Source organism: Schistocerca serialis, chromosome 5 (genome assembly GCF_023864345.2).
Source record: "Schistocerca serialis cubense isolate TAMUIC-IGC-003099 chromosome 5, iqSchSeri2.2, whole genome shotgun sequence".
Classification (NCBI taxonomy): Eukaryota; Metazoa; Arthropoda; class Insecta; order Orthoptera; family Acrididae; genus Schistocerca; species Schistocerca serialis.
This window is the reverse complement of record NC_064642.1, coordinates 120,791,467-120,819,187: the sequence shown is the minus strand read 5'-3', so window position 1 is coordinate 120,819,187 and position 27,721 is coordinate 120,791,467. Positions and strand designations below refer to the sequence as shown.

General features: G+C 43.8%; 1 protein-coding gene across 1 annotated transcript in view; it reads left to right on the top strand.

The window, feature by feature from the left end:
- The window catches only part of LOC126481783 (odorant receptor 82a-like), a 146,819-nt gene that overhangs the window by 89,214 nt on the left and 29,884 nt on the right, over positions 1-27,721 (top strand). Inside the window, exon 4 of the mRNA XM_050105739.1 lies at positions 2,818-3,095. Within this exon, the coding sequence (XP_049961696.1) occupies positions 2,818-3,095 (278 nt within the window). The remainder of the gene's footprint in view (positions 1-2,817; positions 3,096-27,721) is intronic.

Here is a 27,721-nt window from a genome sequence, read left to right as displayed (position 1 = left end):
TACCTGACTACTCCGTTAAGCTTCCGTCTACTCTTCATTACTACTAAATTGTGATATGAGTCTATATTTGCTTCTGGGTGCGCCCTAATCCAGTAACTGATTTCGAAATATCTGCCTGACCATGATGTAATCTTACTGAAATCTTTCCGTACTTCCCAGTCATTTCCAAGTACACCTCCTCTTCTTGTGTATATTTGATATTACCAGCTGTAATTTATTGCATAACGCAGTTAGTCCCTCTTTTCTCTCTTTCCTAGTACCAACCCCATACTCTCACGTTTACCTTTCTTCTTCTCCTTTCCCTACAATAGCATTCCAATCCTCAGTGACTAACAGATTTTCATCTCGGTTTACGTAATGAATTACCCGTTCAATATCCTCATATACTTTTCTACCTCTTCATCTTCTGCTTGTGACGTCAGCACGTATACCATGACTGTCGTTGGTTTGGTGAGAATAACCCTGTCACGGACTGTTTACATGGTGGTAAGTGATTGTCTTCGACTATCGTGTCGTCTTTATGATGATAATACACTGATGCTCCAAAACATTATGACGACCTGTTTGATAGCTTGTTTTTCCTTCTTTGCAACGAAATACATAACTGATTCTGCGTACCAGGGATCACACAGTTTGTTGGTAGGTTAGTGGAGGTGTGGGACATTCTACCCACAGTTCGTGTAATTCGCGTAAATGACTTGCTGCTGATTCGCGAACCCTATTATGCGGCCCGATAGCGACCCAGATGGTTTCGATAGGATATATTTTAGGCAAATTTCGTCTTCTAGACATTAACATGAGTTCACTATAATGTTCCTCAAACCACTGTGGCTTCGGGACGTGAACAATTAGACTGCTGAAAACTGCTTCGCTGTCGTGGAGAACATCAGGCATGAAGAGATGCTGGTGTTTCGCAGCTGTTAGCGTGTCTTTGATTAATACTACAGGTTCCATGCAAGCGTAGCAGAATGTCTCCCATAGCATAATACTGCTCCCACCAACCTGCGTCCTTGGCCCGCTGCACGTTTCGACTCGCCATTCACCTGGATTTAGACGTTTGTGGAGACGACCATAGAACTACCGCAGCAAGAAAGTGATTCACTCAAAGAGCCGACACGTTTCCGTTGATCGACCTCGAAACAAGACATTCCCGTGTCCACCGCAATCGTAACTGACGATGTCGTTGAACCGACATATGAACACATGGGGGTCGTCTGCTGTAGAGCTCCATGTTCAACAATGTTCGATGTACGGTCTGCTCCGTAATACTTGTGCGTGCTCCAGCACTGCGGTCTTAAGCCACAGATCGCCATCTGTTCCACTTCACAGAGTAGACGAACCTCCGAACTCTACGTTCTATGAAGAGTCTCCTACTCCTATAAGACGAATCCCTTTAAAATAACTAGGATATATTTTGTTTAAAATGTTCGAGTTTGTTAGCTCGTACTAGAATAGCCCTCTTTAAAGATTAAAAATAATGTGCCTCCGTGTATTCATCAACACAAGAAAAGCTATCAGGAAAAGGGCGTTGGCAGTACGACGATGGGGCATAAAAGATATTGACCATATGTCGGAACCGAGCTCTGACAAATGACGACCAGACCTTGAGCAATTTACACAGCAACACTAACAGCTCCTTCGAAGGGCATCTAGCGCTGCCGTTCAAATCACTACATACCGTCTTTCCCGATCGCTTTGGACATCCTATACTTCTCTGTGTAATGTTTGGTATTAATTTCGACTATTGTGCGTAGTTCATCTCGTTGGTAAGGTAATATGTTGCCGCTATAACCCAATGTGGGTATTTACTGAGCGAAAATCTTGCCACAACTTGTGGGATGCCTGTTGTAAGGGATCCGTGATCCCATAAACATAGATGCTAGTATGCGACACCCATGTCGATAGCAAACAGGAGTCGATTGTCGAGCACTGCAGGAGGCAGTAATACTAGTGTTGAGTGAGCTGTACTACAGGAGAGACGGGAAGAATGGTGGTCGAGTGAGTAGTAAACGGTAAATTCACCGGAGTAAGACAAATGAGCGCGTCCCCCTAAACGTTGTGGGGTTGACACTCATTGAATCCGATTCGCGAGTGTTATGAAATCAAAAGTGACAAGTGCCGAGTTAAGTGTTTCGCGTCAACCGCGTCGGCCAGCAACAACCATGGATTGCAGTGAGGATTGTTTTGAATGTTAACCATCATCTTTGCCTGTGACGAAGTACTTAAAAATCAGCAACCAATAAAAGAAATAACCGTAATTAAACGTGGAAGGCGAAGGCAGCAACTTCCTCAGAATTTGTGTGTTAGTAGAAAATACATATCAGTTTGTATATCGCAACCTTTATGGTTCTTAATAATAGATAAACTTTCAATCATTAACTATTCCGTCTCAGAACAGCCGCACTCGGTTGAAATACCCCCGAAACCACAGCAAAAAATCGATAGCCTTTCATCCATTAAGCACACGGTCATACAATCATAATAATTAAGTGTTTGGTGGCTTCGGTAAATCACGCAAAACCCAAAAATGACATAACGGGGGTGTTTCACTGTACATGCCGAGAATGCCTGGTTTTAGACCTACCCATTTTCCGTGCCAACAGCTTTATTTTGTCGACGGTACCTGCAAACAAACAAAAAATATCTTTAATAACTTTGCTTTTTCGAGATGATAAACAAAAGATTCACTATCATTTGAAACGATTCGTTAAGCAGCTTTGGTAGAAAATTATGTTTTGTATTAAAACCTATGAGCAGATTCAAAGCAGTACCAAATCCAGTCGGATATAGGGCTGACGGAGCGGTGTCCATGTGCAGGTGGTGTACACGCTGGTGGCTGGTGGCCTGTTGTGTGGAGCGCTCATCTCGTGCATCGTGGACGCTTTCTTCGTGTCGCTCATCATCTACCAGGCGGCGCACCTGCAGCTGCTCAACCTCATGCTGGTCAACGTGTGTGGCCCTCAAGGCGAAGCAGAGCCCGGGCTGGCGGCCAGCCACGACCAGAAGCGAAGAGAAGCGGCCGAGTCTGCAGACGTGGAGGGCGAGATGAGGCGCCGGCTGGCCGAGTGCGTCTGCTACCACTGCGACATCGACAGGTGAGGCGCGCTGCCGCGGGGCACTTGCAGGCCTATTGTAATGGGGTAACAGCTTCCTACAACGAATGAATACTCGTATCTCTAATTTCCTTGTTGGTTTTTATTTTTATTTTATTTTTATTTACACGTCAAAATCCGTAGGACCAAATTGAGGAGCAAATCTCCAAGGTCATGGAACGTGTCAGTACATGAAATTACAACATAAAAGTAATAACAGATCAACTATCTCTTAATCGCTTTCTTGGTCTGTCATATAGTCCGTAGCAATGAAGGAATTCTTGATTCATGCAATAAAGAAAGGTAGAAGAAGAAATTAACCTAAAACGCCTAATTTCCACTAGCAATTCTATGTATGAATATTGAATGAGAGAAAGGAATCATACAATTTAGAACGTCCGTTTCCTTTTATAGAATGACCTCACTAACAAACTTCGAGGCGTGATTGGTTCCGCACAGCGAGTTATATAGAGTGTAACAAAAATATGTTCGGCACAAATTGCAGGACACATTCCTCATCTGTAGACAAAGAAATTATGTTGTATGAACGTGGGCCGGAAAACGCTTTGTTTCTATGTTACAACTCGTTTTCCCCAAATGACTGTCTGTCGAGTGTTACACGTGGACCAGCTGTATCCATGCCATTTACAGCGCGCGAATTCATTATTCACCTATTGTAATGGGGTAACAGCTTCCTACAACGAATGAATACTCGTATCTCTAATTTCCTAGTTGGTTTTTATTTTTATTTTATTTTTATTTACACGTCAAAATCCGTAGGACCAAATTGAGGAGCAAATCTCCAAGGTCATGGAACGTGTCAGTACATGAAATTACAACATAAAAGTAATAACAGTGAAAGGGTACAGTACCGCCCGACATTGAAAGTAGGTACAACTTACTTCATTATTCTTGTCAGAACAACACATTTTTTGTGTAAAAATAACTCAATTTCAATTAATACAGCGAAGCCGGATACCAGTGTGGGAAAGAATGACAATTTATTTATTTACTTGATCACATGTGCACTCCCACAAAGTAAATCCCTACATCCAGTTTGGTGAGATCTGTGAAATGAATGAATGTATGGTCGTCTGCTAACGGCAGATAGTGAATCTGAATATATGATCATCTTTGAGACGATCCTTTGGCCACCTTTGGTGGGACCAAAGAGATGAAATTTGCCTGAGCTTTGAGCGCCTGAAATGTGGCTGACCAATACGGTAAGAAGGTGCTCCCCCACTTCGACAGAGGTGTGAGAGGACCTGAAGAACGGCCATGTTTCAGCACTCTGCCGCTGGATCTTGTGCTGTTAATACCTGTTTTAGTTGTGCTCCGTAATGACGAAAGAGTAGAGACATGGTATGCATGTGGAATATTTAAGAGTAGTTTGAAATATTAATTCTCTATTTCAGGAACTTTTGTGGGGAGAATTAAATGTCAGGCAGGTAATATTAATGGGATTGTAGGAATCTTCGGAAGTGACCAACGGTCACAATGAAACCACGTGTAGCATTAAGTTGAAATACTTCCGTGTGCTTAAGTTAAGCTGAATTACTAGCGTGTGTACAATAAGTTGAAATATTTAAGAAATAGCGTGTGTACCATAAGTTGAAATATTTAAGAAATGGCGTGTGCAGGACTTGAAATTAGAGATGAGTACTTCCACGTGGTGAGTACTGTGTGAGTCTCAAACTGTGTATGAGACAACAGATAAAGAGAAGTACTCGTCCATGGTATCAGTTGAGGACTCGCGTGTGTGATGAATACGTTCTTAATATTACTTTGTGTGATATGATTCCGTGTGACGCTAGATTCAAACTCTGAGAGAGAAGCAAGGTGAGTCGGCCGTCTATCCAGCAACGCCACTTGGCTTGCATTGCACAGGAAGACGTGCAAATATCTCCAGAGTTCATAGTAGGAAAGTAGAATTATGAAGTGGGGCAGTGTCGTGTGAAACTGGGATAAATATTAATTGAAGTGGGAAAGCTGAAAGTGATAATGTTGTGACTATTTTGTGTTTTGTATTCCATGTCGTAGTGTGGTGTATGTCATGTAATTTGGGTATGTGTGGTTTGCATGGGAGAGTAGCGAGGTAGTTTCAAAAGATTAGTGGGTTATGCTTGTTCCTTCGGCACCGCTCGGTCTGGAGGAAAGTTTAGTGATGATGATTGTGAGAGTCGAAGTGTGAGGTATAATAAAAGATCCACCATCCTATCCAGAAAGTGCACTGTAGCGTTAAAATAATTACGAGACCATAATATAGAGATTCACCATTGTAAGGCCATGCCCACTGGGCGGAATTTCTCATATGTTATTGTTGTAGGTTGTAGAATTTGTGCGTTTAGGTTAGAGAATTTATCGGAATAAATAAGATAGTGAAAAGAAAAAGATTGGTGGACTTTTCCTTCGAATTGTAGGTTGTCATAATGTCCCGAATTTATAATGTGTGCGCCATTGATATTCAGTGCGGTGGCCACGTGTTGACAAAAGCCGTTAAATAAAAGACAAAAAGAAAATGTGGTATTGCCAGTGCGTAGTGTACAGTCAGAGTTCTGTAAATTACTGATAGTCAGATGCGTGTTTCCGTTGCGTATTAATCATATAGGAGGATAACTTGTAACTTAAGTGTGAGTACTAGAGTTCATGTTACTCGATAAGTAAGAATGAATCCACTCGCTTGGCAGACCACTCATCTTGCAGGCCTGACTGCTTGATGCCACAGTATGAGCAAGGCATGTGGGTGCCTCTCAACAGATAAAAATAAATGTTCATGTAGCTAAAAAAAGTCAGTCCATAAGTTTAAGTAAACGCTATCAGCAATACAATAAGCATCAGCTTAATTTTTCAAGGAACTCCTCGACAAAATAGAAGGAGTGACCCATGAGGAAACTCTTAAGTTTCGATTTGAAAGCGCGTGGATTACTGCTAAGATTTTTGAATTAGAGTGGCAGCTTATTGAAAGTGGATGCAGCAGTATACTGCACACCTTTTTGCACTAGACTTAAGGAAGTCCGATCCAAATGCAGGTTTGATTTCTGCCGAGTATTAACCGAGTGAAAGCTCCTTTTTCTTGGGGATAAACTAATATTGGTAACAAGAAACGACAATAAGGAATATACATATTGAGAGGTCAATGTCATACCCAGACTCGTGAACAGAGGTCGACAACAGGTTCGTGAACTCACACCACTTATTGCCCGAACCGCCCGGTTCTGAGCTAAAAATATCCTTGAAGAATGGGAAGAGTTACCCGAAAATATAATACCATACGACATAAGAGAATGAAAATAAGCAAAGTGGACTAATTTTCGTGTCGAAGTATCATTCACTTCTGATACCGTTCGAATAGTAAAAATGGCAGTATTAAGTCTTTGAACAAGATCCTGAAAGTGGGCTTTCCACGACAGCTTACTATCTATCAGAACACCTAGAAATTTGAACTGTTCAGTTTCACTAATCATACGCCCGTTCTGTGAAATTAAAACGTCAGGTTTTGTTGAATTGCGTGTTAGAAACTGTAAAAACTGAGTCTTACTGTGATTTAAAGTTAGTTTATTTTCTACAAGCCATGAACTGTGGTCATGTACTGCACTACTTGAAACCGAGTCAATGTTGCACACAACATCCTTTACTACCAAGCTAGTGTCATCAGCAAACAGAAATATTTTAGAGTTACCCGTAATACTAGAGGGCATATCATTTATATAAATAAGTCAGCTGATTTACGTGCACCGGTAATCTTCTGCGAATGATTTATTCAACAAAGTGTCAACCGTGATTTCAGTGCAAGGCTTTTCTTCACAGATGAAGCATCGTTTCAACGAGATCACATTCTAAATTTTCACAATCGGATGTACAGGCAGAAGTCAATCCTCACGCAATTGTTGAAGCAGGTCACCAAAGATTTTTTTGTCAATGTTTGGCCAGGATTTGTTGGTGACTGTTTTGGTAGATCCTCACTTTCTTCCACCCAAGCATTATAGTAATTTCGTAGAAAATGTTAGCAAATGTGTCTGTAGCAGTGAGGCAAAATATGCGTTTCATGCACGGTGGAGGCTGGTTCAAATGGCTCTAAGCACTATGGGACTTAACATCTGAGGTCATCAGTCCCCTAGACTTAGATCTACTTAAACCTAACTAACCTTAGGACATCACACACATACATGCCCGAGGCAGGATTCGAACCTGTGACCGTAGCAGCAGCGCGGTTCCGGACTGAAGTGCCTAAAATCGCTCGGCCACCCTAACCGGCTAAATGTCTGTATAACTTCTCTGGGTCGTAGACCAAGTCATGAAAATTCATATATGTTTAGACCACGGTTCAAATAGCATACATCAGTGTGTAATACTACCATGGCAACTTAACGGAAATTCTATACCTTGTTGAAACGACTACTCCTGTATTTCACTGAGATGAGAGTAGCTAAAATGACGCAATTGATTAAATGGCGGTATAGGAAAGGATAACTAGGGAGCGTCAACACCAAGAAAGACATAAAAACCTTGGAAGTTTTACGGAACATAAAACATTAAAAAGTCGAACCATGAAACAAGTTATCCCATTTACACGGACGTTGGTCACACTATTCGAATGTTTCAAGGATCTGTTAGACACACAAATAAAGGGAGAATACGGAAGACAAAGAGGAAGCGTCACAGATTGAGATGATATTGAAAGTTAAAGCTAATGGGGACTGTTTAACTGATTGATTGTGTTGGCATATTTTTAGTGTTCAAACAACATTTACTTTTCAAAAGAAAAAACAGACATAAATTATGTTAAACAATTTATATATAGAATACTGCAAACAACTAACAGGTGCAACAGGTGCTGTAAGACTACAGTGGACAAGGATCCTGGGTTGGCAAAGACGGTTTAACTCTGGCCCTAAAACGGTGGATAACGCAATTTGAATTGATATAACGCTGAGCAGACTTTTGACTGATCAAATCTACTGAACTTTCTCTGTATAGGTGCAGCTGAGAGCAAGTGGCGACTGAGATCTGTACGCCCTGACAATGCCGGAGCGGCAGTACGTTACCCTGTTTGCTTTGTGCGGCGATGTAAATTGCAGCTGGCGAGATGAGTGAGGCAGAGGTGAGACGTGGAGGCGGTACCTGTGAATCGATCGCGGCCCTGAAAGAAATGCAAAAATCTCACGGTCTAGCGATTGGGCAGATGAATCGCAATTTACTCTCTACCAGAGCCCCAGAATCACGGTAGATTTCAGCGTGTGACACACCCGTTCGCTGGTCGTACCAAGGACCAATTTGGCTCACTTATACTCCAGAGCGCACAAGGATACCAAATATAAAGACTAGTAAACAAAAAAAAAATAAGTGAGCCCTCGGTAAACGAGTGCTCCGAGACGTTTGAAGTCACACTGTCGGTACAGTAAGAACTTCACCACAGGCTACCCATTCTAAACTACTCGCAAGTAAAGTCAGTCTCAGGAAAGGTCCCAACTACCAACCACACATGCGAGAGCCTCGACTAGAAGTGTTTCCAGAGCAAAGTCGCACACTCGAGTGCTACGCACCACTCCAGAAAAAAAAAATCCGTTTTCCCCCAAAGTGCACGAAAGACACCGCCTTTACCCCATCTTGAGCCGATCATAGGGCCCCAGAGACGCTAAATCTTCCTTCCGACACGACAGCAGAGATTCATGTCGAACAAGGGCAAGAGTTAAGAAACCTGCATCTCTGGGAAAAAAAGAAACGACCGTTTACTGGCTTTTTTAAGTTTTCACGGAGGGGGAAGATGATTTTCTCCAAAGTCGTGTCAGTTCCCACGGCAACAAGCGAACAGATACAATCTTAAAGATCTTTATCTAAATCACCTGTGCCTTGGAGCTTGTTAGTCCTAGCTATGAGTTGTAATAAGGATTCTATCCCTAAACGTTTCTCAAATGCTGGAGTTTCTTATACAACTGAGGCAGCCGATGGAAGTGGTTCACAGGCCTTTATGCAGTATCGGCAAACACGACAACTTGTAAACTTTTATTACATGTGGCTCTGCACACAGTGCCTGGTTTGTGGCTCCACCATGTAGATGTATCCCTTCAGACCGTCGCCCCCCAGCCCAGTCTTTGGCTGGCGCTATAGCAGGTAACACGGCATTGTTCTGTTAGAAACCTGTCTTAATAAGGGGCTACCATGTGTGTCCTGTACGGATGTGGGCCTGTTCGGCAAGATTTACTGAGGGATCGACTCGCCACCAACTGCTATCAGCTCCCAACATACTGTTTCTACGAGCTAAGAATTGTTAAAATACCTCGTGTTTTTAGCGCCCTACCAGGCTCCATCAAAGTCTTCTCAGGCCATTAACTTTCTAGATTCCCACTCAAGGTGCATAAGGTTGTAACAAAATCTTCAATAATTTTCCGTATACGAAAAATAGTTGAGAGAGTAACTTGTCCTCTCTCACTGCCCTCTACCTGTTGTTGATTTCTGCTTGGATAGTGTCTCACTGCAATATTGTTTAGTGTGACACGAACCATGTTTAGTGTGACACGAACCAGAGCAGATGTTTGAAAATAGTTGGAGAATCTCATCCTTATAACCGATATATATGTGAAAAATGTAGCTTTGCCAATCGGGATTGCCCACAGCTAAAACACATCTTAGCTTGTCCTCATTTATTCCAAGGGTCATTCACTCACATGAAGCTGCAAGCCAGCAAGAGTACATGAAAACTTTGCTGTGAGATATGAATTATGTTTGTCCCAGAGGTCATTGCTACATCACTGACTTCCGTTAAACATTTGATAGGCGATTGAAAGACCTTGCAGCAAAGCAATATACCCATTCACCCCATATCCTGAGGCCAGAGATGTCTAATGTCCCCAATCATTTATTATGTTCTGGAGTATGAACTGTTCTGTGCTCACTGATTTACCCCTGCTCTATCACTCATTTGGTCTCAATCATCAAACACATACATTCCCAAATTCTCAGTGAATAAGGAAATCACATGAGTAATCTGTTTATCTTAATACCTAACTTGTGTAAATTTGTGTATTATTTTCTATGACATTAAAACAAATACAGGCACATAATCAGTGCCGAGAGCAGTAGTAAATGTGCAGAACAAACATAGCCCTCACGATCAAGGCAGTTCAATTTATACATACAAAAACACAAAAAGATATTACATAATGATTTTACAGAGGGGTATCTTATCGGTCGCTCCACAAGGGTACCTGGGGAGACAAATTTTTACAGTTGAAAATGTCACACAAATTGAGACTTATGCACATGCACAAACTGTGACTGATAGGACTGAAGAACAGCAATTTGCACCTGAGAGGAATGGCCTCTGACGCAGTTCATGACGTGGTAGAAGTGGAGGCAGACGTCTCTGGTGTTCCATCTCGTCTTGTAGCATCTGGTGTCTTGGGAAGCTTATGGACCGCAGCACGACCCTTGGCTTCATCCTGTTCAGGAACTGGCATGACAGTGTTGCATTTGACGTGCAACCCGCCCCCTGGCGTAGAAATCCATTCAGCATTAGCGGGACGTGGGACATCCTTGCTCTTCCTGTTTACCTCTGCATCAGAAATCGCGTGCTGGTGTGTGACATCGGATTAGCTCACCTGTTGTCAACAGGACAACTCACTCTCGGCACCCCGCTGAGTCTTTTAGGCTCAGCACGCATGTTGACAGTGGTGCCACACAACTTACTTGTCCCTCGGTTAATGGCCTGGCAGGTCATTGGCCACTGGGGGATTGCTGTCAGCATGCAGTGGCGTCCTGCTGTCTATGCTGGCTTGAGACGTATTGCCTCCACTGGGGCTGCGCGACATAGGCGCATCAACTGGCAGGCCAGTTCAGTCGCAGTGGCTGATCCCCAACATCTGGGCTGCTACAGCTGAGTCATTAACGCTGCCCACTCTGCTCGACTTTCGCTGGCTGGGATGGGCCATGACATCCAGTCTGCCATGTTGTTTCCAGAGTCTGCACAATCCTCAAGTTTGGTCATGTACCATATTCCCTCAAAAATGTCATTACATAGATGTAATCAATTTACAGAAAAGAAAATAATGATGAATAAATTTTTTATATTTATTTGTTTATTTTTATTTCTTTTATTACTAAAGATGCAAATTCAAAAATAAAGTCATTGACTGCAGGACCCTGTTTACGTTGTATGGATGTAAATTATGTGGTATGAGGTGTCCCTGTTTGTGTGTCCACGTGTTTTCGTTAGTTTCTGGTTAGTTCTACTCCTGCCATGTACTCTAATTTTACGCTGGCGCTACCTCTATCCTCCAACAAATGTGCAGATTTCTCCCAAAACTAATTACTAACTTATTTTACCAGCCTATGCCTTTGATACCAAAGCGAAATTCCACGCATTTTATTACTTGTATACTCCTCTCTTATTTTTCGATGTCTGGCGGTGTTGTCTGCTGGCGCTGAAGTGGTCAGGAAGTGCGATTACTCACTCAGGTGCTGGTGATTTCCTCAAATCTTTGTAGTGGCATTTATGATTGTGTACACGTAATTTTACACAGTACAAGGATGCCCCCTGTCTCCTCTGTCAGGATCGCTGCTGCTGAAATTAAACAGAAGTATACTGCATATATAAGTAAGTCTCTTCCATGGTCCATCATTTCGTTTCTGCTCCCTATTTACGGGTCTGTGGTTCGTCACTCAACCGCGACTTGCACTTGTCCATACTAATTCCCTATGCACGATGTTTCGCCGACCGCGCCACATGGCGCTGGCAAAATTCCACCACGAGACAGGCTACATCGCACGACAGGCGATGGCTCCTAACACACAGAGTCTTTGCGTCGAAACGCGCCCAAAGTGAGGATCTATAACACCATATAAAACACATCCCAAAATCGAGACGCACATGCTCTATAACACGATTTAACGTCTTGACACCACGAAAAACAAAAGTGACGTACATCCGTCCCTTGGGCAGTGTACAAGAAACCACGGGAAGTAAACAGAAACAATTCCATTGGTCATAGTGATACTTGTGAAGGCTCTTCTACTAGAATGCTACGACAGAGTACGATGCTCAATTGCGGTCAAATGATGACAGATCTCCTTACTTTTCTAGGAGTGAAAATCGGACAAAAATTGTGAGTTCCAAAGAAATAATAGCAGTACTCAGTTGTTTGGTGTACTCACTATTGCAACGTGCCTGGTTTGGCATGCCACGAAAAGTGCCAATGGTTGATGAGGTATAACTTGTAACGGAATTTTAATTCAATCTGTCACCTGCCATTGAATGTTGGCGTGAAGATGTCACAAATACGCAACTCATTTGACCACGTTCAACAAGGACTCATGCTGGAAACTAATGGAAATTGACAACAACAAAAAAGAAAAGAAAAAAAACACCGAAATAGAACAAATGGAAAATTATGCTAAGCAACACAATATCAACATTAAATTACGTTAAACAGCTCACTCGTGGAGACTATCTGCATACTGCACCTTCTCTTCCCGTTGCAGTTCTCTTCTATCTTAGTACACTAACAGGTTAATATCGCTCGTCCCGATAGTTTCTGAGGCATTGCTTTGAGCTGAGTCCGCAGCGCCTGTGTATTAATTCCTGTTGAATTTTCTTTGCGCAATCCCTGCAATGGGTTGGGTGGCCTTACCTTTGGTCCCTAGAATCTTGTTGGCCCTGGTTCGAGTTCTGTTGCTCTCTTCAGTTTCCGTTTCGTCGGTAGTTGTTGTTGTTATGATTATAATTTCCTCGTCTTCTTCTATTTTCCCATGATGGCTAGTTATTCCCATTGAAGTCTGAATTTTGGTTTCGATTCGATCGATGTTTTCCCCCATTTCGTCCATCGTCATTCCTCTCTGGCCAATCTGACCAGTTACGGTCATTATTTCTACTTCTTTCCCGCGAGCTGTGAATTTCATTTACGTACTCGAGTTCGCATAGTGCACTCTTCAAAGCTTCGACTAAATCACTGCATCTATCGATGAGTAGTTGCCGTAAGGATACCTTAATTTACCAGTGCCTTGTAATTTCCTTGGGACTGTACGGTTGATCCAAGAACCGGTTCTTTTTGACCAGGGATTCGAAGAATTTGACAGGACTTCGGAATCCAGACGCTTCAAAGTCCTTTCCTAATATGATCTCCTGTTTTATCCTCTCCTGTGTGTCTTGCGACCAATATGTGCTAAGTAATGCGTCCATAAATACTTGGTAGAAGCGAGAACTCTCCGCAACTCCGCGCATATGTTCTGCAATCGACCGTTCTAAGAAATCGCAGATAAACTGAAGCTTGTACTTCAGTGGCCAAGATTCTGGTAGCACGGGATCGTGCTTTGCATCCAGGTCTTTGGATGTAATGCGTTGTTTGCCTCCTTGAAAATTCAGGATGCTCAAGAAAAGTTTGTGGCCGAGAGGTTCGACGTATCCGCCGTATGAATTTTCCCTCTCGTCTGCAGCGGGTGATTCCATGTGTCCGTGCCCCACCGATCCTCCTCCACTGTTACGGTATCCCCTCGTTTAGTCAAATACACGTAATAACGTTTCTGACCTCGGTAGAGGTGTACAATTGCTTTCCGGCTCTGTCTCTGCCATGCTGCGTGTTACCGTCGGAGCATTTTCTATTATGCGTTCCTCAGCGGCAGTACCATATTCCTGCTGCATTCGCCCATGTGCAGGGGGTTTGCTCTCATATAGTGGTTCAGAAAGTCACAAAACATTTCTACACAGGAATGAGATTTTCACTCCGCAGCGGAGTGTGCGCTGATATGAAACTTCCTGGCAGATTAAAACTGTGTGGCCGACCGAGTCTCGAACTCGGGACCGTTCGAGTTTCGGTCGGGCACACAGTTTTAATCTGCCAGGAAGTTTCATTTCTACACTTCTGTTATGCTCTCGACGGCGCTCGACAGGACGAGATTGTGTTTGCAACTGCGCGAGCCTCTGTTGTGCCTGCCGTACGTCATAGCAAAAGCGTTTTGTTGCGCGATGACTCGGGTCTGCTAATCTTTAATTTGAGAGATTTCGACCTGTTTGATTTCTATCTGATCGATTCGCTTCGCATCCTCACTCATTTTTTCCTGCGTTTCTTGAACTATTTTTTTGCCTAGCTTTTGGAGAGTTGCAAGTGCCTTTTTTGGCTCACACGCCTCAGTTCTTGCGAGTTTAATTTGTTCTTTGGGCACTGATGCGTCCTTTCGTGCTACTTGTGCTACCGATAGCGCTGTTTTGGCATCGCGCTTCGCTTGCTCCGTGACCTCACGCGTTTCTGCTGTCGTTTCCTTGTCTAAGTCTTCTTGGATTCTTGCGACGTCCATTTATACCGTCTGCGACCGTTCTTATGAGTAATTTGTGTCTTTCCTCCTATTCCTCCCGTCTCTTTTTCTCTACCTCTTGTCTCTTCCTTTCTGCGTCTTGCATTAATTACATGCGAGACTCAAACCGGGATCCACCGCTAACACCTCCAGGACTAGATGAACGCGATTCCATCATTCTGTGTCGTTTAGTTCGTGATTCTGGCCTGCCAGTCTCACTGGTGGTGCTTCTTGTGCCAGCAGCGCCTACATTTCCTTCTGCTGCGGTCTCCCACTCATTTTAATCACCCGACTGAGACATGTCGTTACACTCTGCAGGTTCTATGTTCGACATAACTGCCCGATATGCAACCGCATTTACCTGAGAACGCCATGTAATATTTGCCTGGTCACTGCTAATAATCTGACGTGGATCCATGGTCAAACAAACACAATTACTTCCGCTAGTCTGTAGCAAATGTGCCTTGCTTCTTGTAAGCATACATTCTAATTCTAACCCAAACGAATTTAAACACCACGCATTACTATGACACTCATATTCTGCTCTAAATTACGCTCCCATGATCTACTGATTCCTAGTTCCTGACAATGAATTCAAATAACAGCACGCTTGTCTATGTTCACAAACGAAAATCTCACTCTGTCCTAACGGACCAGCACAACGCCGTTCGCCATCAGGAACAAAAACTCATTTGACACTTAAGTCACAAACATAACACGAAAATACACTCATGAAATAATTAAGTATTAGTACTTTATCTAGGCATCAGCAACGCGAATATACTCTACCCAGTGCACCACATTAAACATGGAGAACAAAAACTTCACTATGCATCACTATCTACCCTCTGACGGTCACACAAGGTGCCATCAACTCAAAGTTCTACACAAGGGACATCAAATTGAGTGACTACGCTAGGCAATACGATCTGACAGCTACAGATAAGGCCACCAATCCGATATCCTGGCAGGGTTGCCACAATGAAAGTTAACGCTGGTGAGGACTGTTTAAAGATTGATTGTGTTGGCATATTTTTAATGTGCAAACAACATTTATTTTTCAAAAGAAAAAACGGACATAAATTATGCTAAACAGGTTATTTGTTGTTGTTATTGTGGTCTTCAGTCCTGAGACTGGTTTGATGCAGCTCTCCATGCTAATCTATCCTGTGCAGGCTCCATCATCTCCAGTACCTACTGCAGCCTACATCCTTCTGAATCTGCTTAGTGTATTCATCTCTTGGTCTCCCTCCACGATTTTTACCCTCCACGCTGCCCTCCAATGCTAAATTCGTGATCCCTTGATGCCTCAGGACATGTCCTACCAACCGATCCCTTCTTCTAGTCAAGTTGTGCCACAAACTTCTCTTCTCCCCAATCCTATTCAATACCTCCTCATTAGTTATGTGATCTACCCACCTAATCTTCAACATTCTTCTGTAGCACCACATTTCGAAAGCTTCTAATCTCTTCTTGTCCAAACTAGTTATCGTCCATGTTTCACTTCCATACATGGCTACACTCCACACAAATACCTTCAGAAACGACTTCCTGACACTTAAATCTATTCTCGATGTTAACAAATTTCTCTTCTTCACAAACGCTTTCCTTGCCATTGCCAGTCTACATTTTATGTCCTCTCTATTTCGACCATCATCAGTTATTTTGCTCCCCAAATAGCAAAACTCCTTTACTACTTTAAGTGTCTCATTTTCTAATCTAATTCACTCAGCATCATCCGACTTAATTCGACTACATTCCATTATCCTTGTTTTGCTTTTGTTGATGTTCATCTTATATCCTGCTTTCAAGACACTGTCCATTTCGTTCAACTGCTCTTCCAAGTCCTGTGCTGTCTCTGACAGAATTCCAATGTCATCGGCGAACCTCAAAGTTTTTATTTCTTCTCCATGGATTTTAATAACTACTCCAAATTTTTCTTTTGTTTCCTTTACTGCTTGCTCAATATACAGATTGAATAACATCGGGGAGAGGCTACAACTCTGTCTCACTCCCTTCCCAACCACTGCTTCCCTTTCATGCCCCTCGACTCTTAGAACTGCTATCTGGTTTCTGTACAAATTGTAAATAGCCTTTCGCTCCCTGTATTTTACCCCTGCCACCTTCAGAATTTGAAAAAGAGTATTCCAGTCAACATTGTCAAAAGCTACAAATGCTAGAAACGTAGGTTTGCCTTTCCTTAATCTTCCTTCTAAGATAAGTCGTAAGGTCAGTATTGCCTCACGTGTTCCAACATTTCTACGGAATACAAACTGATCTTCCCCGAGGTCGGCTTCTACCAGTTTTTCCATTCGTCTGTAAATAATTCGCGTTAGTATTTTGCAGCTGTGACTCATTAAACTGATAATTCGGTAATTTTCACATCTGTCAACACCTGCTTTCTTTGGGGTTGGAATTATTATATACTTCTTGAAGTCTGAGGGTATTTCGCCTGTCTCGTACATCTCGCTCAGCAGATGGTAGAGTTTTGTCAGGACTGGCTCTGCCAAGGTCGTCAGTAGTTCTAATGGAATGTTGTCTACTCCCGGGACCTTATTTCGACTCAAGTCTTTCAGTGCTCTGTCAAACTCTTCACGCAGTATCATATCTCCCATTTCATCTTCATCTACATCCTCTTCCATTTCCATAATATTGTTCTCAAGTACATCGCCCTTGTATAGACCCTCTATATACTCCTTCCACCTTTCTGCTTTCCCTTCTTTGCTTAGAACTGGGTTTCCATCTGTACGCCCTGACAATGCCAGAGAGGCAGTATGCTACCCTGTTTGCTTCATGCGGTGATGTAAATTGTAGCCAACGAGATGTGTGAGGCAGAGGTGAGAAGCAGAGGTGGCATCTGTGAATTGATTGTGGCCATGAAAGAAATGCAAAAATCTCACGGTCTAGCGATTGGGCAGACGGATCGCAATTTACTGTCTACCAGAGCCCCAAAATCATGGTAGATTTCAGTGTGTGACACACCCATTCGCTGGTCATACCAAGGACCAGTTTGGTTCACTTATATGCCAGAGCACACAAGGACAGCAAACGTCAAGAGTTGTAATCTAAAAACGAATAAGTGTGCCATTGGCAAACGAGCAGTCCAACACGTTTGAAGTCACACTGTCGGTACGGTAAGAACTTCATCACAGGCTCCCCAGTCGAAACTACTTGCAAGTGAAGTCAGTCTCAAGACGAGTCCCAAGTACCAACAACACATGTGAGAGCCTCGACTAGAAGTGATTCCGGATCAAAGTCCCACACCTGAGTGCTATGCACCTCTCTAGAAATAAAATCCATTTTCCCACAAAGTGCATGAACGACACTACCTTCACCCTGTCTTGAGGCAATCATAGGGCTCCAGAGACCCTAAATCTCCCCTCCCACACGACAGCAGAAACTCATGTCGAACCAGGACAAGAGTTAAGGAACCTGTGTCTCTGGAAAAAAAAAGAAACCGCCAATTACTGTCCTTTTCTTAAGTTTTCACAGAGGGGGAAGGTTATTTTCCCAAAGTTGTGTCACTTCCCATGGCAACAAGCGAACAGGTACAAACTTAAAGATCTTTATCTAAATCACTTGTGCCTTGGAGCTTGTTTATCCTAGCTATGAGGTGTAGTAAAGATTTTATTTTTAAAGTTTTTCAAATGCAGAGGCAGCCGATGTAAGTGGTCCACAAGTCTATTTCCAGTTTCAGTGAACATGAAAACTTGTGATTTTTTATTACACAGGCTCTGCATACAATGCCTGGTTTATGACTCCTCTGTATAGACACATTCCTTCAGACGATTGCCCCCAGCCCATACTTTGCCTGGCACCATGGCAGGTAATGTGGCATTGTTCTGCTGGAGACCTGTCTAGGTGAGGGGCTGCCCTGTCTGCCCTGTACAGCTGTGGGCCTGTCCGGCAGGATTTACTGAGGGATGGGTTCGCGCCTTTTGCTTCCAACTCCCAACATGCCGTTTCTGTGGGCTAAGAACCTTAAAAAATCTCATGCTTTTGGCGCCCTACCAGGCTCCATTAACGTCTGCTCAGGTCATTAACTTTCTAGAGTCTCACTTAAGGTATATCAGGTTGTAACAAAATCTTTAATGGTTTCCCATATATGATAAATAGGCGAGAGAGTAACTTGTCCTCTCTCAATACGTGATGTTATTTCGATGATTAGAAGCTGAGTTAAATTTACAAGTAACCAGACAATATAAACCATTTATCTGTGTGACGGTGAGTCCCATCCTACAACATGAATACATGCACTGATTTGGTTTTGAAGGGTGTCATAAAGCCATTGTTATCTTGCCTGAGGCAAACTGGCCCACAAGTGTTGCAAATGGTCCTTGATATCCCACATATTGGCACTGTCACGCAGTTGATGACCGACCTGGTCCCACACATGCTTTGTCTAAGACAGATATAGGTTCCTGGCTTCCTATGTTAGTGTGTCAGCATCAAGCAGACACTTCATAGGAACACTTTTCATGTGTAGATGAGCATTGTTTGTTGAACAGTTGTTGTGTGAGAAGTAGCACATGACGACGCAGGATGTTTGTGCTGTACTGTTGTGCCATTCGAGTTCCCTCAATCACTATCAGTCATGACCTGATGATGTACCCCATGCCACCCCACTCAATGACGCTAGGAATAACACCTCCATGTCTCTACAAAACATTAGATGAATGGTACTTTTCGACAGGTTTGTGCCCTAGTCACCGAGGACAGTCATCTGGGATAGTACAGAACCGAGACTCATCGCTCGACAAAATGCGTCTCTAATCATCAGCAGTCCATACTTCACAGTCACGGCTGTGCTACAAATGCAGCCGTTCGAGCTGTGCTAACAGCAGTGTACGCGTGGGATGGTAATTCCGTAATAAGTCTGCTGTTAGTCTCCGACCAATGGTACGGGAAGACGTAACACATCGCAGGGAGTCCACTACCTGTTCTCGGATGGCTATGAAAACATATGCAATACTCCAGGGATACATCAACGCGTCGGAGATTCACTTCGACAGCGGGTTGATGCGTGTATCAATGCTCACGGAGGGCATATTGAACATCTCCTGTGAGAAGGTACATTCTCTTCGTGGCAGATTCGAATGTGAAAGAGTTGCATGTACTGAAGTGTACAATACGGAGATCTTACTTTCTGGTAGTCACACGTGGTCAAATGGAAACTGCCTGTCTTCACGTTCGCATGCAGTCCAGCATCTGGCCACTGTCACATCCGAATACCAAACAATCTGGATATTGGACGATTTGACTAACCGGCCAAATGGTGGTCCTCAACGAGGCCGCTAAAATGTTGATAACGCTGTCTGACAGGTATATGTAATATCTCTATGTGGTGACCATACATTATATACTCTACCAGGCTTGGGAACAAAACTGGAGATTAACAACAGTATTGCACTCTGGTAGACGTTCTACTTGTCACAGAGAACTGCAACTCGAATCATTTACATACCTGCGGATGTGTAAACGTGTATGGAGTTACATTGGCCTCCCACTACTTCTTCTAGAAGCTTCACTTTTCTTGCCAGGCAGTGTAAGGCATTCCACTAATGGTATTATAAACTTTCATGGGTGTCAGATAACCATTTTGAGATGGCAAACCCTAGTCTCGAAACGACTGAGTCGACAGTTATAAGGAAGAAAGAGAATTATCGTATTTTTCTCTTGGCCTCTTGATAATAACTGCCGTACACGTGCTTTTTAATAATTCTCTTTATCTGTGGGAGGACCTCCGCGTAACCGAAATCGTCATTTACATGTGCTGACTGTTCGTGCTTATCTATCCTGCAATTTTCAAATCTACTGATGTAATAATTGAAGCTGTTTAACCGCTCTATCAACAAACTCATTCCACTGAGAGAGTTATTCCGCAACTCGTTTTGGATCGTAGCTTTGAACACAGTTTTTCCAGAACAGGGATCCTAATCTCAGTCTCATACAATTGCACAGCAATCCTGGCAGTCAGTTTCGGCAACATGCCACAGAATTCAGACATCTCACGAGATCAGGGAGCGTAACGCGGAATTATTCGTAAAATTCTCACCAAAAACTATTACAAGTTACTGAAAGTATTGATTTATACTTTTATTACAATAAAGGTTCTAACGTGCAATTATTCAATCCAGTATATTCCTACATCTATTGAAGTCCAAGCTTTGGTGTCAAAGAGCAAAGATTGTTTCGTTGGCCTAAAGACACCTTAGAGTGCTATCAGAAACACATGGTGTTCTATAGTCACAAAATGTCTTGAATAAAGTTACAGCCATAGGCGGAAGCAACCATTTCAAAATATGGTGGCATATATGTACCTAAATTTGAAGCTTGTGAAGATTGTTGGTGGATGATGCTATTCTATACAGGGTGTTACAAAAAGGTACGGCCAAACTTTCAGGAAACATTCCTCACACACAAAGAAAGAAAATATGTTATGTGGACATGTGTCCGGAAACCCTTACTTTCCATGTTAGAGCTCATTTTATTACTTCTCTTCAAATCACATTAATCATGGAATGGAAACACACAGCAACAGAACGTACCAGCGTGACTTCAAACACTTTGCTACAGCAAATGTTCAAAATGTTCTCCGTTAGCGAGGATACATGCATCCAACCTCCGTCGCATGGAATCCCTGATGCGCTGATGCAGCCCTGGAGAATGGCGTATTGTATCACAGCCATCCACAATACGAGCACGAAAAGTCTCTACATTTGGTACCGGGGTTGCGCAGACAAGAGCTTTCAAATGCCCCCATACATGAAAGTCAAAAGGGTTGAGGTCAGGAGAGCGTGGAGGCCATGGAATTGGTCCGCCTCTACCAATCCATCGGTCACCGAATCTGTTGTTGAGAAGCGTACGAACACTTCGACTGAAATGTGCAGGAGCTCCATCGTGCATGAACCACATGTTGTGTCGTACTTGTAAAGGCACATGTTCTAGCAGCACAGGTAGAGTATCCCGTATGAAATCATGATAACGTGCTCCATTGAGCGTAGGTGGAAGCACATGGGGCCCAATCAAGACATCACCAACAATGCCTGCCCAAACGTTGACAGAAAATATTGATGACGTGGTTGCACAATTGCGTGCGGATTCTCGTCAGCCCACACATGTTGACTGTGAAAATTTACAATTTGATCACGTTGGAATGAAGACTCATCCGTAAAGAGAACATTTGCACTGAAATGAGGATTGACACATTGTTGGATGAACCATTCGCAGAAGTGTAACCGTGGAGGCCAATCAGCTGCTGATAGTGCCTGCACACGCTGTACATGATACGGAAACATCTGGTTCTACCTTAGCACTCTCCACACAGTGACGTGGTCAACGTTACCTTGTACAGCAGCAACTTCTCTGACGCTGACATTAGGGTTATCGTCAACTGCACGAAGAATTGCCTCGTCCATTGCAGGTGTCCTCGTCGTTCTAGGTCTTCCCCAGTCGCGAGTCATAGGCTGGAATGTTCCGTGCTCCCTAAGACACCGACCAATTGCTTCGAACGTCTTCCTGTCGGGACACCTTCGTTATAGAAATCTGTCTCGATACAAACGTACCGCGCCACGGCTATTGCCCCGGTTAATCCATACATCAAATGGGCATCTGCCAGCTCCGCATTTGTAAACATTGCACTGACTGCAAAACCACGTTCGTGATGAACACTTACCTGTTGATGCTACGTACAGATGTGCTTGGTGCTAGTACTGTAGAGCAATGAGTCGCATGTCAACACAAGCACCGAAGTCAACATTACCTTCCTTCAATTGGGCCAATTGGCGGTGAATCGAGGAAGTACAGTACATACTGATGAAACTAAAATGAGCTCTAACATGGAAATTTAGCGTTTCCGGACACATGTCCACATAACATCTTTCTTTTATTTGTGTGTGAGGAATTTTTCCTGAAAGTTTGGCCGTACCTTCTAGTAACACCCTGTATAGAGAAGACCTTCACGCAGACAGATCCGGAGATCTTGCTGGCCAGGGTAGTTGACTTACACCTTATAGAGCACGTTGGGTGGCACGGGATACATGCGGACGTGCATTGTCCTGTTGGAACAGCAAGTTCCCTTGCCGGTCTAGGAATGGTAGAACGATGGGTTCGATGACGGTTTGGATGTACCGTGCACTATTCAGTGTCCCCTCGACGATCACCAGTGGTGTACGGCCAGTGTAGGAGATCGCTCCCCACACCATGATGCCGGGTGTTGGCCCTGTGTGCCTCGGTCGTGTGCAGTCCTGATTGTGGCGCTCACCTGCACGGGGCCAAACACGCATACGACCATCATTGGCACCAAGGCAGAAGCGACTCTCATTGCTGAAGACGACACGTCTCCATTCGTCCCTCCATTCACGCCTGTCGCGACACCACTGGAGGCGGGCTGCACGATGTTGGGGCGTGAGCGGAAGACGGCCTAACGGTGTGCGGGACCGTAGCCCAGCTTCATGGAGACGGTTGCGAATGGTCCTCGCCGATACCCCAGGAGCAACAGTGTCCCTAATTTGCTGGGAAGTGGCGGTGCGGTCCCCTACGGCACTGCGTAGGATCCTACGGTCTTGCCGAGCATCCGTGCGTCGCTGCGGTCCGGTCCCAGGTCGACGGGCACGTGCACCTTCCGCCGACCACTGGCGACAACATCGATGTACTGTGGAGACCTCACGCCCCACGTGTTGAGCAATTCGGCGGTACGTCCACCCGGCCTCCCGCATGCCCACTATACGCCCTCGCTCAAAGTCCGTCAACTGCACATACGGTTCACGTCCACGCTGTCGCGGCATGCTACCAGTGTTAAAGACTGCGATGGAGCTCCGTATGCCACGGCAAACTGGCCGACACTGACGGCGGCGGTGCACAAATGCTGCGCAGCTAACGCCATTCGACGGCCAACACCGCGGTTCCTGGTGTGTCCGCTGTGCCGTGCGTGTGATCATTGCTTGTACAGCCCTCTCGCAGTGTCTGGAGCAAGTATGGTGGGTCTGACACACCGGTGTCAATGTGTTCTTTTTTCCATTTCCAGGAGTGTATTATATAGTGGGCATTAACAGCTATTATTGTTTGATTACGCGACTGCAAAAAAAAAAAAAAAAAAAAAAAAAAAAAAAAAAAAAAAAATCTCTGTCAGTCCATCAAATAGCTGGGAGTATGCTTAGGGGTGATTTAGAACAAAACGACCACATAAAACTAATCGAAGGAAAGGTAGGTGCCGTACTGAGATTCACTGGATAAATCCTCAGGAATCGTAATCCATTTAAGACAGAGGAAGTTTACGCAAACCTCCTTCGCCCGACACTTCATTATCGCTTGCCAATGTACAGTTATTACCAGGTAGTGTTAATAGAGGCAACACAGAATATCCGAAAAAACAGTATGTTTTGCCACTAGTTAGTTTCGTAAGTTCGAAGGCGCGAAAATGCTCATATAATTCCTGCGGCAAACTACTGCTAAAATTCCTGGGACGTTCGCTTATCAGTCAGCACGTTGCACCCTTCTACACATATCTTGTCGGAAAACCACTAAGATGAAATTAAGGAGATTAGAGCTCGTATGATGGCTTGAAAAAGTCGTTCTGTCTCGGCTTCGATCTCTCACGACTGTACATCGAGTTATTTATCACTTTAGGCATTAAGTAGGATACATTTCTTCAACCTCTGAAGATTTAAAAGAGGTGTCTTGCCCATTGGGTTGGGAATGGCAGGGCTTACCCTTTCACCGCATAACGTGGATTTTGCTCACAACTGCCCTATCAGTGCGACTTTCCCCTACCTAGAACGGAGGACTGGTGTTGAATTTCATACGGATCACCACATACAAGAGTCGTCGGCGCATCAGAAAGGATCAGGGACTGGCGCAAGGATCGTCTCTCTGACTGCATAAAAAAATACCCACCACAATCAAACAAAAACTACTCATTGGATTTACAATCAATTTTATCATCTTAAAAGGAGCACTTACAGTAGGGAGCCTTGCAATGTTAGCATTTCCTTGCTCTCTCTATAAATGGGGTTAACACTTTTCATTGAATGTCGGAACCGACCGAGGTGGCCGAGCGGTTCTAGGCGCTACAGGCTGGAGCCGCGCGACCGCTACGGTCGCAGTTTCGAATCCTGCCTCGGTCATGGATGTGTGTGACGTCCTTATGTTAGTTAGGTTTAAGTAGTTCTAAGTTCTAGCGGACTGATAACCTAGAAGGTAAGTCCCATAGTGCTCAGAGCCATTTGAACCTTTTTTTTTTTTTTTTTGAATGTCGGATTAAAAGCTCCACAATATATTAGAAATCGAAATTACACTTGTCCAAACGAAGTATAATTATTGAGTATACATACCTTTATCTATGCACGTTAATACAAGACTGAGGGTCGTAGGGGGATATGGCCTAAATTCAGCAGTCACCCACAATACTAGCGTTCGAAATGGACAAGGAAAGGTGGGAGCTGACCATTCAGAAAAGAATTTACTCTAATAATTAGTGAAAGGTAAGAGTCGGGATCCAACAGCTAATACGTAAATATATTGAAAGGGCAAACTATGAACTACTTGTGGATGCACGTTATTAAAGCGGCCTTCCGTTCGTAAACTAATAAAATTCGTAAAACTCATTCTGCAACACCTTGATTTACGAATATGAATAACAAGAAACGCGGGCCATGCTACTTCTGGTTCAATTTAGATATCCTGCGCAGAACTACTCGCCACTTGTTCACACGTGGGCGACAAAGAAGGGAAAACCTAACACGCAAAGGGCGTTATGAAATGTTCACTAATACCACGGAGTGTTGGAGAAGGAAAGACATTCTCTGAAGGCGAAGTAGGTACGAGGGTGGTTGAATCATACAGATAGTGGTGACTGAGAGTCCCACGTATGTTTTGCATACTGCAACCGACCAGGCCTCTGGCGCCAAATCCAAAAACAAACTAGCAAAATGAGGACGAAATAAAAGCAATGAGGCGCAAATCCTCCCGAAATTAAAGATCACCCAACACTTTAATATGCATTCGCGACTCAATGCACTTCTAAACCTAGGAAGAGCGCGCATGCTTACCAGCTTGCAATCGTCTTCCGCTGGATCTCGCCACCGACACCTCACGACTGCTAACCGCCTACTGGCCGTTGCTCCAGCGGAGCCGGACCTTGTGGGGGTGGGAATTGGCGCATTTTTCGGCGGCCAATCAGGGGGTACGGATCTGTCGCCGACCTAGCTGCCGTTCAAGCAGACATTCCTGACTTTGCGGAATGATTCGTGATTGGATAGAATTTAGTCAGGGAGGCCTAACTACAGAGCCAAACGTGTAGGGGAAACTGAGTTTCAGGTTGGTACTACTACTTAGAAGAATAAGAAGAAGGACTACTTTGGCTTCTCCAAGTCGTTCAAGCTACCGGCACATGCTTCCAAGTCAAAAGTTCAGCGCGGGAAAAGGAAAGCCAACAAGGCTAGCTGATGGAGACTGCTCAATATGAAATAAAATAAAAGTAGCTTGCTCCAATCCTCTCTCCAGTTTCATTACGCTGTCATACTGAAAAAAATCAGCAGAACAGCAGGCCATTGCCGTATTAGTAATGATAATAATATGACTACAATATCGCAAATCGTAAATAAGTGAAAGAAGTGCAAGATAGATGCACGTCTTTCAGATTCTTTCGTTTTTACGGAAAGCAGTTCATCCACATTCATAATTTCAATATTTTAAATGGGCAAAGGTAACATGAGTTGCATTCGTTTGCTAATATTTCACGGATCCTTTGCAGAAAGAAGGCAAAGAAGCCACTTAAAAAACTATTTTCTTCAATATTTGAGAGCCGCAAGATGCGACGCACGGAAAACGTTTATACTATGCAATGACTTATCATCAAGAAATATTATTGTATTACAGTATCAACACTGATTATAAAACAATTTAAAACACTAGAATTTTATCAAGATGCTCTTCAACGGAGTGAAAGGAGTTGCCCAACAGAAATTCTCTAATTCATACTTAAAGCCTATCATAACGCCTATCAAATATTTAATATGTTCTGGTAGATTCTGTAAGACATTTGAACCCGTGCAACTGCACTGAGGTGTGAAAAGTCGTGGGTATCTCCTACTGTAGTGCCAGACCTCGTTTCGCCCGGCTTAGTGCAGCAACTCGACTTGGAGTGGACTAAACAAGTCGTTGAAACACCAGTGCTGAACTACTCAGGACTTTGTGCACGAACTGATCTCTCATTATGTCCCGTTAATGTTGTATGGGAATCACATCGCTCGATCTGGGTGGCCAAATCGTTAGTTCAAATTATCCAGAATGTTTTTCCAACCACTCATGAAGAATTGTGGCCAAATGACATGGCTCATTGTCATCCATAAAAATTCAGTCATCGTTCGGCTGAAAATAATTTCCAAGCAGCGGAAGATAATCATTTCCAGTCAATGATCGTTTCAGTTGGACCAGAGTGCTCATACATTCTATGTAAACACAGCTCACACCATTATAGAACCACCACCAGCTTGCACCGTTCCTTGTTGCCCACTTAGGCCCATGGCTTCGTGGGCCCTTGCCAACTGAAACCGGGACTCAGTTCATCAGCCCACGGTTTACCAGTGATCTAGGACCCAACAAAAATTGTCACAATCCGATGAGAGGCGCTGCAGGCGATGTCGTGGTGTTAGCAAAGGCACTCTGTCAGTGGTCTGCTGTCATCGCCCAATAAAGCCAAATATCGCCGCACTGTACTAACGCATACGTTCGTCCAACGTTCCACACTGGTTTCTGCGATTAATTCACGCAATGTTATTTGTTCGTCAGCACCGAAAACTCTACGCAAATGTCGCCGCTCTCACTCGTTAAGTGAATGATGCCAGCCATTGTGTTGTCCGTGGTGAGAGGTAATGCCTGAAAGTTTGGTATTCTCGGTACACTCTTGACACCCTCGAAATAACGAACTCTCCACCGATTGTCGCACATATGACTAAATGGTAGATATCGAAATACACGACAGAGGGATAGAGAAACAATTAAAATCGCTCAAAAGAGGAAAGGCCGCTGGACCTGATGGGATACCAGTTCGATTTTACACAGAGTACGCGAAGGAACTTGCCCCCCCCCCCCCCCCCTTCTTTCAGCGGTGTACCGTAGTTCTGTAGAAGAGCGTAGCGTTCCAAAGGATTGGAAAAGGGCACAGGTCACCCCCGTTTTCAAGAAGGGACGTCGAACGGATGTGCAGAACTATAGACCTATATCTCTAACGTCGATCAGTTGTAGAATTTTGGAACACGTACTATGTTCGAGTATAATGACTTTTCTGGAGACTAGAAATCTGCTGTGTAGGAATCAGCAGGGGTTTCGAAAAAGACGGTCGTGTG